A 19,427-nucleotide genomic window follows, 5' to 3' on the forward strand; every position below is an offset into this window, starting at 1 on the left:
TGAAACTTTACTCCTTTTTGATATCATATATACTTTGCTAATACAGAACAAAGGTCATTTAGGAATAATCCACAGAAATCAAAATCTAGGGGAGAAAAAGACTAGTCTGACCGTCTGGTAAATAAGATGATAATAAAGGATCAGGAGCAGTATGCACATGCACAGACACAGAATAAACATCCATGCTAGGAGGCCCCCATAATCCAGACAATAAGCTGGTTTATGGGGCCACCAAGAATCATGACTTAGTTCCTCCCCCTAAGAAGCTCACAATCAGATGAGGGGACTCAGATTTGTACACAAATTACAAAGCACTCTAGACAGAGATTCAGAGAGGTTTAAAAAGGACACCCCAAGTACAGAGGATAAACTGTTTAACAATTTCTAGAGTGAACACACAGAAACTTCTTGCAATGATGACATCTAAAAACAGGGCTTTGAATAATACGAGCACTCACTATGAGAACCAGAGATAGGTTGGCATGTTTTCAGCTATCAGCTGTCTCACACAGTGCAACAACTCTGAGAACCATGTGGCCCAAGATAACCACATTCTTCAATATGTACTTACTGAGCCTACCATATGGAAATCATTGTGACGGGCCACATGAGAGCTGGAGAGAGGACTAAAACATGCCCTTGCCTTGAAAACATTTGGTCCAGAAAAGGGAGAAGGTAATTATACAACACAACTCCCATTCAAGATATTATGTGACCGGTGCCACAGAGTAACACACATACAGTAAGGGCAAAAACAAGAGCAACAGAAATTACATTAGGAGTGAAAGCTACACTGACAAGTTTATATCTGGAGGATTTTAAAAGATGGGAAGGATTTTGGTAAGTGGCAATCACTGAGGAATAGAGAGAAGAGCTGGAACAACTGGCAGAAGATGCTGCCAGATTTGAGGAGAAACCAATAACCCATTTGATCTGAGCATCATATAGTATGGGGAGAGCATCATTCTAAATTTAGGCTGAGAACATATCACAGAGAGACTTAAATCCGAGGCTAATGGGATGCTAAAGGCAAATGGAATTTCTTCAAGGGGCAAATGTCCAGAAGGCCAAGGTTGTAAAGGATTAGAAAGATAGGACTGACATATAAGAACAATACTTTTAAAAAATTACTGCTTTTGAAATGAAGCAAGGGAAACTGATTATTAACTCATGGCTAAATAGTTAGAATAGTCTAGACATGAAATGAAAGGACTGGATCTAAGGTTATGATAACAGGAATAGAAAGGAAAAATAAAACAGGGAAAATCTTGGAGTTATCCAAGAAAACAACCTCAAATTTAGGGTTTTATCATAGGGGGTACCAGAAAATTTACTGATCTACCAACTTATCTCTATTTCTAGATACCTATCCTACATTATTTCTGCTTCCCACACACTTAAAATCATTTTCCTTGTGAGAAGTATCCCTTGCTTTGCAGTCTAAAGCTCAGACTTTTTTCCTGCCTCTGCAGTGACTCAGGAAATAACCTTGGAGAAGTCATGACCTTGCTGAACCTGGTTTGCTTTTGAGTGCTCTGCAGGGATAATGTGGGACATAACTAACCAAAATGATGGCCAAGAAAAGCCAAGTGCCTTGGCGTTCCTACATCAAATACAGAGCTGTTCAGCAGAGTGGAAAGGTGGATCCCATCCCAACAGAGCAGTCAGCCAGCCAGGGCCACTTGACATTGAGCCAAAGCAAATGCCACCCAAAAACATGCTGCTTTTAGTATTATAATGCCTCCATCCCTCTCATTTTTTCAGGTTTCTTTTCACTCAATTTCATAGCACTCAAGGCCCTTTAATTTTAGGTAGGATCTCCAATTTCCCACATTCCACAGGCACATTTCCTAACAAAATGTAAACAAAACAATATCCAGAGTGAAAAGTCTTTCATCCATGATGTCTCTCCACTGGTATCATTAGATTTGTGTCAAAAGACTGGCACTTCCTCTGTAACTACTGTCGTTCAAAGAAGTGATTTCAAATAACTGATTCCTAAAGTGATGAAAACTTATTTTTTATATACTCAATTCCTGTTTTAAGAGGTAAAATCTAATATGTCTTGATATTCCAATGTTTTCTACAGGGAACATGATAATTTTTTAAATTCTATATTTTATCAGGGGCATCTGGCTGGCTCAGTTGGTGGAACACGCAACTCTTGATCTTAGGGTTGTAAATTTGAGCCCCACGTTGGGTGTGGAGATTACTTAAAAATAAAATCTTTAAAAAGTTCTATCCTATTAATCCTAAATTTGCTAAACTTGAAATTCTGAATTTTACTAAAAGGAAAACTTAATGAGCAAAAGTGAATAGGCATTTACCTCCAAAAACACATAGCAAATCTTGCCAACTATATATCAAAATTAAGAATGTGCTTCCTAACTTTTTTCAGAATAAAATATATTAGTTATCATCCATTTCTATCCTTTAAAACTAAATCAACACTGAAACTGCTCCTAGTAGAAGACATCTAAAAATGCTCACAAAATACAGAAAATATCTTTTAGAAATCATCCTTATCTGCCAGAAAGTAAAAGAAACATTTGCAGACAAAAAAACAATGGCAACAAGAAAGAGTAAATCTACAAGGTTAGTAAACACTGGAGGCTTGGGCCCACCCTGAGAGACTATGTCAAATCCTGGGGCTTTCAGGCCTGGATTCAGAATGACCATCTGAACTCTGGTCTGGAAGACCAACTCCCAAGATCTTGGGGAAAGTCTACAAATGAAAGACATCCCCTGAAATAAATTTGGATGCTCTAAATACAGCATACTCAGTTGGTCACCTAGGAAATAAAATACCCTACAGAGAAAGACACTAGGGATATATATGCCTTTCTTGGCCATCCTACTAGATATAAAGCCATAAGAAAAAAAAAGAATCTTGAAAGATATTTCTAACTATAAACCTGTAATGAGGTTTGAAGCTGGAATTCACATTACTTGTATGGTCTAGAAACTCTTAAGCCAAAAACACAGAGTAAAGTGGTCCTGGCCTTCTATGAATGTCTTGCCACCCTACCCTCAAAAACATACAAAAAGATATAGATATAAAAGGTCAAAACTATACTGCATCAAGCTTCTGAATCCAATGACCAATTATTTTATTCTTTTTTTAAAAAGTTTACTTATTTGGGGGTGGGGGGAGGTGTGCAGAGAGAGAGAGAGAGAGAGAGAGAATCCCAAGCAGGCTCCATGCTGGCAGCACGGAGCCTGACATGGGGCTTGATCTCACAAACCATGAGATCATGACCTGAGCCCAAATCAGGAGTTGAACGCTTAACCAACTGAGCCACCCAGGTACTCCCCAATGACCAATTTAAAAGAAATACAGAAGAAAAAGCACACACTAAATGACAAAACAGGGAAGTAAGCACCATGATCTAGACTAAGGCAAATTCTGCAGTACAAATGTGGCAGATATTATTTTCTGAAAATGACTGGAAAAATATGCTCCTATCCTGCATATTTTTCTACAATGTAAAATTGCTATCCCTCCAACAAACAATGAAGCCCTTCCTTATCCCATTAAATGAACTAGTTTAACCAATCAACTATAGCAAAATAAAAAATAAAGCTATGCCAGTTGTGGGTGTAGCCATGAAATGGCCTTGCATCTTCCACTCATAATTCTTGGAAGTCACCTTCCATGTACCAAGTACATAACAAGATAGCCATGCTGCAAGAAGCCTAACCCACACAGAAAGGCTCTGAAGGATGATAGGCCATGTGGAGAAAGAGAAGACAGAGAAACAGACAGACAGACACACCAAGGAACATCAAGGTACTAGGCATGTGAGACATGTGAGTGAGTGAAGAATCCATCCTGGACAATCAACACAGCCAACCCTTCAGATGTCACTAACTGCAAAGGCAGGAGAGACCTCAAGCAAGGACACAAGACTGGACATGAGTCAATAATTGCTAGAACTGGGTGATAAACCTCTGGAGTTATACCATCTGTCTACTTTTATATATGTTTAAAACTTTCTATAATAAAATATGTTTTATGGGAATAAATAAAAGTAAAGAGTTCCTGGGTTGGTTGGACTCTCCTATACCTCCCAGAAGCAAATAAAATCTTCTCTGGAAGGCTTTGAAGCACTTGCATGGGAAGACTAGCTTATAACTGTTTCTTTACAAAAAAAAAAAAAAAAAAGACAATGAGAAGACACACTGGAAGTAAGAGAGGAAAAAAACAAAGTTCAAAATCAAATCTGCAAAGACAGCAAATGTATAAAATAATAAAAGACTTTATGGAAAAATAATAAAGAAGTTAAGAACTATCAAAGCTGGATAGAAAGATTTGGAAAATAACAGAATGGAACTTCTAAATACAAAAAAAAAAAACAACTATAATTCTTGAAAGGAAAAATTCAGTGGCTAGTTTGCTGACAGAATAGAACCAACAGAAGAAATAATTTAATAAAGAGAAAGAACTGAAGAAATTACCCAAAATATAACACAGAGACCAAAAGATAGGAAATGTAAAATAAAAACAAAAATAAAAAAACCCAAACCAAAAACAGATTAGTAGAAGTAGAGCACAAGATGGAGATATACGACAAAATTCTACTTGGAATTCCAAAAGGATGTATTAGAGACTGAAAGAGTCAGACTTACAGAATTCTACAAGTGATAAAAGACAGGAAGATTCAATAATCTAATAATTAATAAAAGACTGGAAACCCAATTTTCCAATACACAATAAAAAGAGATCTATGCTGACACAAGTTACAGAGAAACTCCAGAATAAAGACAAAAGAGAAGATGATAAAAGCATCCAAAAGACAACAATGATTACTTACCAAGCAATGAAAAGTGTATTGACAGTTCACTTTTATGAAAGTCAGAAATGGAAAATAGCTTCTACATGCTGGAAGAAAGAGCTTTTAACCTACAGTATATATCCAGAGAAACCATCTTACGAGAATGGAAGTGAGACAAACACATTTTCAGATGAACATAAATGAGGGTTTACCACACAAAGATCACCCCAGAAAAAATTTCAATAGTCTAGTAAATAAGTACTGTTTAGAGGAAATAATGCAGTCTAAAGAAAACTCTTCCAAAATGGAAGATCTGAAATGCAAAAAAAAAAAAAAAAAAAAAAAAAGCAAAGAAAACAGTAAATTTGCATATAATTCTAAAAATACTGACCATGTCTAATTAGATTTTAAAATCCAGATAGCAATCAAATCTAGGTAATAAGAACATAGGACTCAGGAAGGAAGATCAACATTAAAGCATTCTTTAGCCATTAGCAGTTTTCACCAGAAGGATAAACACACTGAATACCTTCAGAACTTAAATATGCATATTAAAATATACAACATAATCACTACCAGAAAAGATAAAGTGTATAACTTTCAAACTAACACAAAACAAATTAGAATGAAGACAATAAAAAAAAAAAACTGTATCAACCTAAAAGAGGGCAAGAAAGGAGAATAAAAAAGAAAGAACAGTGAGGCAAATAGAGTGTTAGGGAAGTAGAAAGCAAAAATAATGTGGTAAAAATGAATCCAAATCTATTAGTCATCACCATCTATTTAAATGGATGCAATATTTTAGTTAAGAGAAAAGACTGTAAAAATGGATCCTATGTGTTATTTACAAAGAGACACAAGACACAAGGTATATTGTAAATAAAAGACTGGAAAAATACATATCAGGGAAGTGAAAATTAAGTTACCAAACCTTTATTAGTACAAAATAAAATAAGCTTTAAGGCCAAAAGCATTGTTAGAAACAAAGAGAGGCACATAAAAAGTTCAATTCACTGAAAAGATAAAATAGATACAAATGTGGATGCACTTAACAACATGGCTTCAAAACAAATAAAGCAAATATTAACAGAAAACAATATGTACAAAAACTCCAATGTAATAAACTGCTTCTTTGAAAAAGGCTAATAAAATTAACAAACCTCAGGCTAAATCATCAAGGAAAATAAAAAGCACAAATCAGGGGTGCCTGTGTGGCTCAGTCAGTTAAGTGTCCCAACTTTGGCTCAGGTCATGATCTCACGGCTCGTGGGTTCGAGCCAGATTGGGCTCTGTGCTGACAGCTCAGAGCCTGGAGCCTGCTTCGGATTCTGTGTCTCCCTCTCTCTCTCTGCCCCTTCCCAGCTCACACTCTGTCTCTTTCTCTTGAAAAATAAATAAACGTCAAAAATAAATAAATAAATAAATAAATAAATAAATAAATAAATAAATAAATAAATAGTTTTAAAAAGCACAAATCAATGACATTAGGAATTTAAAGGGAAAAGTAACATTCAGATTAGGAAACAAAGATAATACTATAAACAACATATCAACAAATTTGAAAATATTGGGGAAATGGAACAAAATATAGGAAAATATGTTACCAAATAGAAAAATAGAAATTATGAATATTTTGCAACCATTAGAACATTTTGATCATCAGTTTTATAAGTTCCACATAGAAACTACTCAGCCCATATAGTTTTACAAGCATGTTTGATTATTCAAAAAAAGATCATTGGCATATTACACACAATAAAGAGAGTATTATATTCTATTTCAGAGAATGGAATGGAAATGGAATAGGAGGAGAAACACTCTCCAGCTCTTTTATAAGGATAACGTATTCCTGATACCAAAATCAGACAGGGACACTATGAGAAAGAAAACTTGCAGGCCAATTTTACTCTTAAACAGAAGCAAAAATCCAAAATATAGACATACATATTATACTATAATATATAATATATATTATGCTATAATATATATTATACATTATACTATATATGTTATATATCATTATAATTTATATATAAATATGAAAACTATGTATTAAAAAACCCTACCAGGTTGCAAGGTTGGTAAAATGACAGAAAATCTATTACTGTCACTCACCAAGTCAACAGATCAAAAACAAACAAACATGTTTTTATCTCAATAGCTTCAAAAAGAGTATTTGTCACTGTCTTCATTAAGGACAGTTACCACATTAAAATCAGATGAAGGATGACAGTGGCTGAATGGTAAACAGCTTATCCTGCCCTCTTCGGTGGTGAAGGAAATATGATTTCAAACAACTTTTTCAGATTGAAATGAGATCTATCCTAAAGTATTCTATTGAGGAGATGTGTCAACACAAAGTGTTCTGTGACTCTGCCAAGTCAGAAAGAATATTAGCTGTAATAAAACTCTCAATAAAACTGTCTTGGTTTTGAATAAATTAGTATTTCCTAGTACTATAAAGAAAGTGGAAGGCAATGATAACCATTACTACAAACATTTACCTTGAGTTTATGCTCTTTCCTGTTCACAATCACAGCTGTGATTTGCTGGTCCATGAAAATCAGAATGGTGACCAACAAAGCAGGGATCGCAGCTGCAAGGTACACCCACCAGGGGTTTCCTCCAAATGGTGGGACAAACCAACCTCGGTTTGGACTTGTTGGCTTGAAGAAGAAGGAGAACATTTTCAAAACGATATTAATACATACTGTTTGGTGAAAAATCAATGGGAGAGATACACTTTGATTTCTGGAGAGCCAACATTTCAAAATCAGAAACCGTTTTACTGATAGGTTCAACAAAGATTAGTCACCAAAAATTTCCTAAAGGTGATTATTTTTAAGGCAGTTTTTTAAATGAAGGAGACTAAGACTATAGGCTCAAGGAAAACAAGTAAATGCCATTTTGTGTATTTAGGATGATCTAAGGTAAGGACTCAAGATGGAAGAATGTGACTTAAGTTTAAAGAGCAGCCATTAAAAAAACCCAAATGTAATAGTCAGTAAAGACACAGACAAGAAATTTGAATGAATTTTGTTCATGAATTTTAGCAATTATACCAAAGTTATTTCTACTACTGACAAATTGTAATCGTTTCACATCATATTATATAGAAAAGGTACAAATATTTTTTTTTATTTTATAATAGAACTTGTTTAATACTCTGGTCTTTCTTATACATATGAACAGTGACCCAGAATAACTGGTTAAATCCTCAGAAATGCTACCAAAAATGAAAAAGATGATCATTTTCCCACTTCTCCTGGAATATTTTTCTATCCTCTTCCTAACATTAAATAATGAAAATAAACTAAAACAGAATCCTATAAATTCTTTTCTCTATGTTTACTATCAAGAAAGTCTCACTTCTCTGAAGATATTTGTCTTCCGTCTCCCTTTGCTCATAACTACATCACTGAATCCATCCACATTTTATTCCTTTACCAGGTTGTGAGCTTGGAAGGAGGGAACAACTTTCTCTTGTTCATCAGTACATTTCATATCCCCTGGAAAGGGCCTGACTCAAAGCAAACATTCAATAAATATTGACTTAAATGAACTAATCACTGAATGATTGAAAACTTATGTTTGCAAATGAATATGAGATGGCACAGATAATGCAACAAACATTCTGTTTGCTGTACCATATGGTCTCAGGGATGGAGAGAGAGGCTAGGAGTGCTCCATAAAACAGGTGAAAGACATAATGAAAAATTAGATAGGGATATATAAGAATGACTGAAATGTAAATTTTACCCATTAGGCCTGCACATACCGACAGATTTATAAAGTGAATAATTCTTATATCTTCTTTGTAACAATTAAAAAAAATTTTTTTAATATTTTGTTATTTTGGGAACAGGGAGAGACAGAGTGTGAGCAGGGGAGGGGCAGAGAGAGAGGGAGACACAGAATCTGAAGCAGGCTCCAGGCTGTCGGCACAGCCTGGCGCAGGGCTCGAACTCACAAACCGTGAGATCATGACCTGAGCTGAAGTTGGTCGCTCAACCGACTGAGCCACCCAGCCACCCCCTCTTTGTAATAATTAAAATGTACGTTATATATAGACGTATGTATATATGGCAGGTAGTTTTGTAGCAGGAAAAGAGTAATAACATAATCTTAGGCATTTTCCTTACTCTTTCTGAGCTCCGATATCAACTTCATAAAATCAGTATGATGATAGTTGCATTACATCTTAGAATTATTATATGGACCAAGAAGGGGATTAGTTGCATGAAAATTCTTCAGCTCATTTTAAATACTCTAAAACTATAAAGCAGAGTGTATTTTTCAATAAAACTCAATATAATGTGAACCCTGCATTTAATCATAATCAGGCAGTCAACTTTAGTGAAGGAATAGACAAAGAATATGTATGCACCTAGCAAAAGACCATTTCTGAAATAAGGAAATGGATAATCCTACAAAACCAACTCAAAAATATATGATGAACTAGAATAGGGGAGAGGAAAGAAATCCATAGCGTTCTACAAATGACCAAAAGCAGAAGTTCACCTACCTTGAACTCACTTGGCACAATTAATTTCGGAGTATCCACACCCACCAGGGCATCTATTACACAAAAGATCAGAATGGACAAGATAATGGCGAAGTCACTGATCAGTTTTCTTGCCTGAAAAAAATTAAAAAGAAACCAAGGAATGTTTAGTGCTGGATTAATATATTTGCCTGTGTTGGAAATGAACAAAGAATTCTGTCTTTATAGTAACAGCTTCACCAGCAAATTAAAGGAGGTGTCACACTGTAGAGAGATTATTTCTCAAATTGTTTTTGCATTGCTTTCTCATCTAGCCAGAAATAATCGAATCCCACAGAAGAAATCAGTGTGTGTGCGTGCGTGTGTGTGTGTGTGTGTGTGTGTGTGTGTGTGTGTATGGGGGGGGGGAGGTTGGTGTTTGTGAGCTTATGCATGCATGCGCAGGCTGGGGAGAGAAGTCACAAATAATATATTCCTGAAATACTGTGCAAACATTCTTGCTGTACAGCATAAAGGATACCTAGATAAGGTTGAAATCTCAAGGCATATTGTAAAAACCTACACAAAAATACAGAATTCTATTTATAATTTGGGAATAGCATTGTGTGCATACAGCAACATAATTCCATAAGTTAACCTGAAAACACTGAGAATCCAGCAGGAAAGGGGTTACAAGTTCTAGGTGACTCAGTGTACTCAAGACCTCAGGGAAACATGATGTGATGGAAGATGAAGATTTGAGGACATCCCTAACTTTGTCAAAGAAAATGTTTTTCACTATAAGTTAGTGCTTAAAATGTCTGTATGTGGGGCATCTCTTCTCTACCACTTTTTAAATGTGGTTACCATTAGCTGACAAACTTTGAGCTTCCTAAATATCTGCCTCTGGTCAGGACAAGAGCTGAGGTTTATGGGATGTAGAAAACCTTTCCCTTGTATGGCTGTAGAATGGTCATTTCTGAGTCAGTAGGGAAGCATGGGGTGTCTGGTGGCACTGACAATGGCTGGGGAGCATTACTAAGAACACAGGCACCTGAGTTTCCCCTAAGGTTTATACACATGGTGGCATGTAATCTGATCATTCGACAAGAATTTACTCACTAGCTTACACTTTAATCGGGTGCTAAGGATACCACAGTGAACAAAATAGACGCAATCCATGTCTTCACAAAGGGAACATACCCAAGGAAGCCTGCTCCCAAACGAATCAGGGTTGATTCAGTGGTTGTCAAGTTACCTCAGGGTGAGCAGTCAATGTTCTGGTATTGTCAGATGAAGAGAGATCAGGGAGGGACCGAGTGGCTGCACAGTTCTCAGGACAGGGAATCTTTTGAAAGAGTAGTGGGACTCCTGCAGTCAGATGTTCAGTAGGAATGGAACTGAGAAATGGAAGTACTTGGCAAGGTGGGTATGCCAAAGGCCACAGTAGTGCTCTCTTCTTGACCACTGCCCGGTGCCAGGAGCCTTGGGTCCTAACTAGCAGCAAGACCAAAGATGGCCTATTTGCTTTGAATTCATTTCCTTTTGAAGGGCTGGATTTTGCTAGGTTTGGCTCGCTTAAGAACTACACACAAAAAAAGGCAGAAAGTCAGCTATGGGATGTGTTAACTTGCCAGTTAACACCAATCATACAGTAATGTCAAGCACAAATAAATGGCAGGGGTCAATCTGGGGAGGAAAATATAGGGCAGCAGTTAGGAGCACAGTATCTAAAGTCAGATGACCTGGGTTGGAATGCTAGCACCATTATTTCCTCTCTGTAAATATATATCCTTTCTTAGCTTCAATTACTCCATCTGCAAAATGTAGCCAAAATAATCCCTACAAACTTCATCAGTTTGTTATAAGAATTAAATAAGACAAGCCATGAAAGTTTTTATCATAACATCTGGAACATAATAGATTCGCCTAATACATGTTAACTATTGTTATTTCAAGTTCCATGAGGTCTCTTTGGCTGCAGAAACCACTGGAATAACTAAATAATCTACCATCAGGAGGTCTTAAGAAGGAATTATCAATTCCAAGAAACAAGACATGATATGGAAGCCCAGTAATAATATGGAACTGCCACTCAACAAATTTTGGTTGGAAGTATTTGGAATCCCTGCAGAAAAAGGATGTTTCCCAGGGCTCAGTACTGGAGGAAACTCCCATTCTTAAGCTTTGTACAAGTAAGTGTTGGCAAAGGCAATTCAAGAGGGTCTGGCAAAGATGGTCATGTGAAGCATGCTTAGGAACTATTAAGATGTTATAATTGCTCTCTGGTCCAGTAGGTCATAAATCACTGGAAGACCAGAGGTCTTTTTGCAAAGGCAAAAAGAAGTTCTCTTTTTTTACCACCCTCCCAGTCCTTACCCAAAAAATCTAATTTGTTGACAATTTAGATATGCTAGACGTTGTTCAAAAGGGGGGGGATGGTTATTAAAAAGACAGTGCTCCTCCTTTTTCTCATAAACAGAAGAAGAGAAGTAGAGGGTGGCAAATGAATTAAATCTGCAATTCCTTGGTATAAAGTCCCAAGGAACTGTACCTCTGGCCCTCTAGGAGACAGATCTGCATGACTGGAATCACTACCAAACACCTGGGACATGTTTCTTCCTTAGTTAGAAGAGGTATTCTTAGCCTTCCATAAACTAAACACTGAAGCCCTAAATCTGCTCTTTCAGTTCTCTTCATCTTTATTAACGGCAGCTTATTTTTTCCTATTGCTTAGGCCAAAAACCATCCACATAACTCTTCTCTTTCTCTCATATCCTATATCTAATGGATCAGCAAATGACCTTCAAAACATATTCAGGATGCTGCCACTTCTCACCACCTCCACTGCTCCTTTGTCTAAGGCACCACTCTATCTCCTGTGGTTTCCTGCTTCCTATCTCATTTTCCTGATTCTATACTTGCCCCCCTTCAGTACACTGTCAAGGTATCCCAGAATAATGATGTTAAAACTTTGGTCAGACAATGTGGTAGGCAAAACAATGCCCCCTAAGGAAGTATACATCCTACTTCTTGGAAACTGAATATGTAATGTTGCATGGCTAGAGGGAATTGGGTTGCACATAGAATTAAGGTTGCTAATCAGATAACCTTGAGTTTGAAGAAATGATTTGGGATTATTCTGGTGGGTCCAATGTAATCACCAGGGTTCTCATAGATGAAAGGGGCAGGCAGGAGAGCCAGTATCAGAGTGATGTGCTATGAAAAAGACTCAACTGGCCATTGTGGGCTTTGAAGATGGAGGAAAGGGCCATGAGTCAAGGAATGTGGGTGGCCTCTAAAAACTTCTAAAAGCAAGGGAATTCTTTCAAGGGAGCCTCCAGAAAGAACACAGCCTTGTCAATTCCTTGACATTAACCAATGGGACCCATTTCAGTCTTCTGACCACCATATCTCAAGACAATAAATCTGTAATGTTTTAAGCCATCATATTTATAAAAATTTGAAATAGCAGCCATAGGAAACTAATATAAATAAATAGATTACCTATTTTAGTTATTAGTTTCCCAAATTTATATATATGTGGAAGAAATACATATGTGCAAGAAATGTACATAGTTCATATACAATATACATAACATAAATATATCTTGGAAGAACTTCAGCAATGATATTCTTGTCAACTGTGGCACTATTGTAAGTTTAAAAGTAGCTAAAAAGACAAATGTTAATAAGATTTGAAATTACATTTCTTAAAATTTATGGGGTAAAAGGGCTACTTTATTAACAATATTGCTTAACCTCATTAAAAATCACAGCCAGGGTGATATGTTCTATATAAAATACTCACTTCTATTTCCCCTTCCTTCCCCTTAAATTGTACAATACAGCTCAGTTACAGCAGAAACCACTCCTGGAGAGTGTTTATTGTCAGACATGCATTTCTAAGACACTAGATCCAGTTTAAACTTCATAGTAAGGAAATTGATTTTTCCCAGGCCACCTTTGTATTCGACTCCAAATCCTTTAATTGGAGAAGGCAGGTAGGGGTGCTATTTTAGTAGGCTGTTCAGGTCTTACCGTATACTAAAATTAAACTTTAATTCAAACAAGGTAAAACTGACAGTAGAACTAGAAAGTGCCCTAAAAATGTCAAGTACTGAGTAAATACAGCTTTTACTAGATACACTCTAGGACCTGTGAACGAGAGCTTTCTCTGAGTCTGACTTTAAGGAGATAAGAATCACTCTCTTGAGGTTCTTCTCACATTTCCAAACACACTTAGAAAAAAAAAATACATGAAGTTCCTTTCATTTTGTTTATTTTAACTTCCATTTTCATCAAACTTGAGCAGTTTCAAAAACTCTAAAACATCACCCTTTTATGTGCCAATATATAAATAAAGAAATCAAATAAGAAATCCATAGTTCTTGGGGGCACCTGGGTAGCTCAGTCGGTTAAGTGTCTGACTTTGGCTCAGGTCATGATCTCACATTTTGTGAGTTCAAGCCCCACATCGGGCTCTGTGCTGATGGCTCAGAGCCTGGAGTCCACTTCAGATTCTGTTTCTCCCTGCCTTTCTGCTCCTCCCCTGCTTGCACTCTGTCTCCCTCTCTCAAAAATAAACCAAAAAAAAAAAAAAAAAAAAAAAAAAAGAAAGAAAGAAACCCATAGTTCTTTTTTTTTCAATATATGAAATTTATTGTCAAATTGGTTTCCATACAACACCCAGTGCTCATCCCAAAAGTGCCCTCCTCAATACCCATCACCTACCCTCCCCTCCCTCCCACCCCCCATCAACCCTCAGTTTGTTCTCAGTTTTTAAGAGTCTCTTATGCTTTGGCTCTCTCCCACTCTAACTTTTTTTTTTTTTTTCCTTCCCCTCCCCCCATGGGAGAAACCCATAGTTCTTAATTCCCTTCTAGATCTCACTGGTCATGATTAGAGGTACCAAAGTTTTCATGAGAAACAAGTTTCCACAAGATTTCACATCCAATCTTATAGATTTGGAGGCCTCAAACCTAGCTTGAACAGACATAACCCATGGATGTCCCTGTAGCCAAACACTAAGTCTCTCCAGGTTCAAACTTCAATATCCTAGGAATATAAACTATGGCAATCTAAGTGAAATACAAACTAAGATAACTTATATATAGCAAGGGCTTGCTATAAACAAAAATAGTTGTGTTTTTTTTTTTAATGGTACAGTGATGTGCTACAATGTATAAGATATTTCCTACCTCCATTCATGAATACGGCAAAGAAAAATGTGTTTCAATTAAGATTATTTTATATGACTGGTTTTGAGCTATTTGTTTGTTTGCCACTTTTTAATTATAAAAATGAAAAGAAAAATATTTCTGTCCTCTTCAGAATTAATTATAAAATATCTTGATTAATCTAATAAGAAACAATCAGCTTAGCTATTTAAACTACCAGAGCAAAGAAGAAATGACACGGATGGGAAGGGAAATTCAAGTAACCATACACTGTTCTCCATTCTTGGGCAAAAACAACCTAATAAATCTATTATAAACATATTCTTCATGAAGGATGGTACTTACAAATTATTAAGAGAGTCATAATCATGGAGACACCAACGGGGAGAAGCTAGTTAATTTACAGCAGGGAGAAATGAGTTTGGTTTCCCTGAAGCCCCAGAAGACATTTGGTTTTCACTTTGCAAAGGCTACAGCTGCTCCTGAGTTAACGGGGGAAAGGCTGTGGGCCTGCAGAGCAGCTCTCGATGGATGGAGCTGTTACAGAGACAAGTACGGCAGCAGGCACCCTGTGGGTTCTCGATAAATATTAATCAATGATGTCAGTTCTTCTCACAATGGTGAGACTGCTAAACAACAGTGTAAAAGAGCATTTATTCCAGATGAAAAACAGTATACCAGATAAATGTGGTGCCTTCTGGCAATCGTGAAAAGGCACAAAATACCATGAGAATTTTGAAATTGGATTCCCTCCCTAGTAGCCAAAGCACAGCACTATAAAATAAATAAGCACTAATATCAGTATAGCAATCATAATACACTGTACTTTGAATCAATAATACTCACTGTAATTAGAATTCAATAAAAGTAAAGTGTGATTTAGACTCCAGGATTTTCACCCTGTAACATCCAGAGTCAGAGAGCTGGGGAACAAAGAAGGGAAATGGATTGGGCACTTTATCTGAGTGGGGCTTAGAGCTTCCAAATGAAAGTCTACCTGAAAGAGAAAATAGTATTTCCAATCACGGAACAGAGGTGGAGTGGGCCTACAAAGCAGTTCGGAAGGAAAGTTGGTGATATTTCACGCTTGGGACTCTTCCTGCCTCCTGCTGTAAACCTGAGCAGAGCACGAAACCTATTAAGTGTATGCCAGAAGCAAATAATCAGATTGCATGAGAGATGCTGTACCTCAACCTGGTCACTATATTCTAAGTAGAGAGTACAAATCTGGAGCTGATCCAGAGATGGGTAACCAGAGGAATAGGGTTCCAGAAAACCTACTGCATAAAAAATGATGGTCGGCCTCGAGAAGTTGCAGAAAGTGTCTTCAAATATGTGACATCTGTCACAGGGAAGAAGGACAAACTTGTCCTGTGTAGCTTCAGAGGGCAAGGGCAGATCCTGGGGACAGAGGCTGTGGCAGGCAAGATTTGTGTTTCTATCAGGAATTCTCTCAGAGATAGGAGCTCCTGTTCTAGGAAGCATTCCGCAGAGGAACACTTGTCAGAAATTAAGAGGTGGTATTGGACTAGATGGCATTCAAAGTCCTAACGCTAAAATTCAATCATTAAGACCCAGTTAACAAAATTTCTTGGCCCTCTAATAGTGTTGTCTTGATATGGCCCCCAACAGCATACAAGAAAGAGTTCCAGGACTTAAAAAGAAAGGTGGTTTTATAATTATATTAAGGTACAAAAATCAACATTTTAAAAAGAGTAATTATTAAGTCATGTGTATAAATCAGACAATCTGAAAATGGAGTAGGAGGTCATTTTGTGTTGATGAATGGATTTCAATGCTGGTAACTTTCCTATGATGATCAAGTAAGCTGAAAGAACTCAGGACCAATAAAGAACCATGGTCAAAATTACTGTCCATAGACTGTTTAAGAGCACTCACAGAACACTTGGCCCCTTAGTGCTCCTAATCTTATTTTTCTTATGGCTCAATTCAGGTTAACTGCATTTTTTGTCATATGTCTATAAGAACTGAAGTATTTGTAATCTTTGTTAAATGTTTAATAGGCTGAGTTGTAGTTATAACCAAATATCCCTTTGTTAGTCTTACGAAAAAATATGAAAATCAATTTTAGATTAAAAACAAATTTGACTTTGAAAATTACTTTTCTTGGTATACAACAACACAAGAATTTGAAAATCTGATTCCCCTTCACTGACAGCAAGGACATTTTCTGGATAAGTTTCAGTGGCATAATGTGGTCTGATGTTTCTGCAAGAAACACCCAAACATCACCCAACATTACCAACACTAGAATGGAGGATGGAGAATACATGCCCATTAGTTCTTACTAGTTTTTGGATGCATTATTGGTTTTAGTTTGACAGTTATCATTTACCAAGAGAGTTTCTGGGAAAAAAAAGAAAACAGAAAGGGATGTCACCTAATTCTTGTAAAGAGTTGTTTACCAACTAAACACATCCAACTTTAATAGAACTGTCACAGGCCAAAATGTCAACTAAAAGTCACGGAGCCAGAAATATAGCAAATTGTGGAATTGTAGATTGTGCTTCACATGGATGAAAACTAAATGTGTCACCTAACTGAAATGCTCATTATATTTCCACTGAAATTACAGAAACTCTGTACTTTTTTCTTATACATAAAGCCAGCTCCTCAAACCATCATCAAATTACTTAGGTCACAGGAAAGCACCGAAGTGTGATTCCATAGAAGACAGTAAGCATGAATGGATCAGAAGAATCAAAATGAGTCACGCTCATCTGAAAGCCCAAAAATCTAACTTATTCAACAAATATATATTTACTTCCTACTATGTGCCAGACTCATGAATTACCTATCTTTGTATCCCTACCCCCTCGAATTGTATCAAGCACACATTAGGGACACAATATTTTTTTTCAATATTAAATGATAAATTAATTAATTATAGAGTATAAAATACTGGGTTTTTTTAAAGGATATCAAAGAAAATTCTTCTCAAGTGTCATCTAAATAAAGTGTAAAAAGTGTTATAGCTGTTGACATTACCTGGAGTTCATTTTATTTACTTAACTGACAATAACAATCAGAAGGCACATTAAAAAGAGAATCTTACCATTATACCAGTTCATGTGACAGTCAAAACTGTTACTTACACTAAGTGGGGGAAAAAGAGGAAATTAAGTAGCTCCTTAAGAAACACATTTTCATGCCAATGACATACAGCAGTCAGCCATATTACATTTGACTATATCAAAGTATCAACAAATTTTGTCTAATTCAGGTTCTATAGATTTACGAGTTCCACGACCACTAATCACAATCCTGCTCTAAATTACTGCTTTCATTTTGCCAGCACACATGCAGCCATGGTATCTTCCTTGCGCGCATATAATCCCTTATCAGTATGGGACTCTGGAAGACCATTTCATGTTAATGTCCTGAGCCATCTGCCACAGAAGATTACAGATTATGCTGTGATGCCCCTACAGGAAGCTCTGATGCCAAAAGACTTTGACTAAAGACTTGAGGCTGACATAATAGCCCAGTAACTATATATGGTAATGATCTGAAGCGCTCCTCTAAAAAGAATGGGGACCACAAAGAAGACAGGCAGTGGTGTACTGGCATTCCATCAATATTCCCCTCGGTATTAGGGCTCTCTGGACAAGCCTGATATACAAATTAAATTCCTGATAGACAGGCTAGCAAAGACAAACTCTTTTACTGTAAGTGCTTGTCTTGATGAATTGCTAGTAGCTTCCTGAGGGATGGAAAGAGTGGATAACTGACCCTGGTCTAAGCAAAAGTAATGATGGGCTGAACTAGAGGAACAGGAGTGTAAGTATAGGGAGAGAGATTAGAGCAGGATAATCAAGGGGACTGTGACAAGTTTAATTTGATAATCAAAAAGAAAATTTGCAGAGGCAAATAAAATGCTATCATCTTTTGTCACACCAAAGTTTCTACTGCTTTTCACCACGCTCTCCACCTTGGGAGACTGGCCTGTGGTCTGAAGTAGATTCCCTTTCCTCTCCAGCTGGGTTTAGCCTGCAGCAGCTTGGGCAGGCCATCAGAAGTAAAAGAGAGATAGATCAAAATACTTATTCCCATAGCTGTATTGCTGTGAGACTTCCTCAGGCCGGCTATATCCCTCAGCCTGAGCTCATGTTACCTCCCAGGACAGCTCTCTCGACTCTTTTCCTCTGGGGTCCAGCAACCATTCCCTTTGCACAACCTTTGGGCCAGGGATAGTAACAACCCACTGTTCCTAGCACTGGACACTACATTCTCCCTCATGGGTTCCCTAAACTTAACTGCACTTTGGAAATGATGCTTTTTAGTAAACCCCTCAAATCATCCCACCTGAGTGTATAATTTGCTTCCTGCTCAGACTGACACACCAAATATGATTCTGGGATTTTGATCTTGGATGGCTGTGAGGGTAGATGATACTATGAGCTGAGATAAGGAATACAGGAAGATGAGTATGTTCAAATGTGGAAAGAAAAACCACATCTTGAAGTTGCTATATAACAACTGTAGATCATCCACAGGCAGAGGTTGGCAGCAGCTGTAAAAGCAGACGTGGCATAAAGATGGAGATAAAAATTAATTTTGAGAAATTTGTAAGTACTGATCATTGCCATAAGCTCTAGCTTAAAATAGAGAATTCATTTAATTTAGGAGATGGAGTCAGCAAACTCTCTCTAAAATTACAGAACTGTAGAGCTTAAAAGGATGTTAATTGTCTTCTAGCTGAGCTCTCCTTTTCTGGGTGTTATAACTGAAGTCCAAGGTTAGCCATCAAAGGGCTACTGTTAGTTAACGGCAGTGCTGGCAGTGGAGCTTCTGGGTTCTCCCATCTATGTGTGCTCTTTCCACAAAATGCAGCCTTTCCCTCTATTTTGCTGTTTCCCACTAGTAATCAAGTATGGAGTACTTAGTCTGCACCCAGCCTTGTGCTAATTGATGTGAGGAATAATGCAGAAGTAAACCAGAATTCCAGCGGCTTACAGTCTTAATTGA

General features: G+C 37.0%; 1 protein-coding gene across 1 annotated transcript in view; it reads right to left on the reverse strand.

The window, feature by feature from the left end:
- SLC4A4 (solute carrier family 4 member 4) overlaps nucleotides 1–19,427 on the reverse strand; it is a 350,038-nt gene that overhangs the window by 30,204 nt on the left and 300,407 nt on the right. Inside the window, exons 17-18 of the mRNA XM_042936217.1 lie at nucleotides 9,301–9,414; nucleotides 7,280–7,441 (exon numbers count right to left, since the gene is read on the reverse strand). Coding sequence (XP_042792151.1) covers nucleotides 7,280–7,441; nucleotides 9,301–9,414 — 276 coding nt within the window. The remainder of the gene's footprint in view (nucleotides 1–7,279; nucleotides 7,442–9,300; nucleotides 9,415–19,427) is intronic.

This window comes from Panthera leo, chromosome B1 (genome assembly GCF_018350215.1).
Source record: "Panthera leo isolate Ple1 chromosome B1, P.leo_Ple1_pat1.1, whole genome shotgun sequence".
Taxonomy (NCBI): Eukaryota; Metazoa; Chordata; class Mammalia; order Carnivora; family Felidae; genus Panthera; species Panthera leo.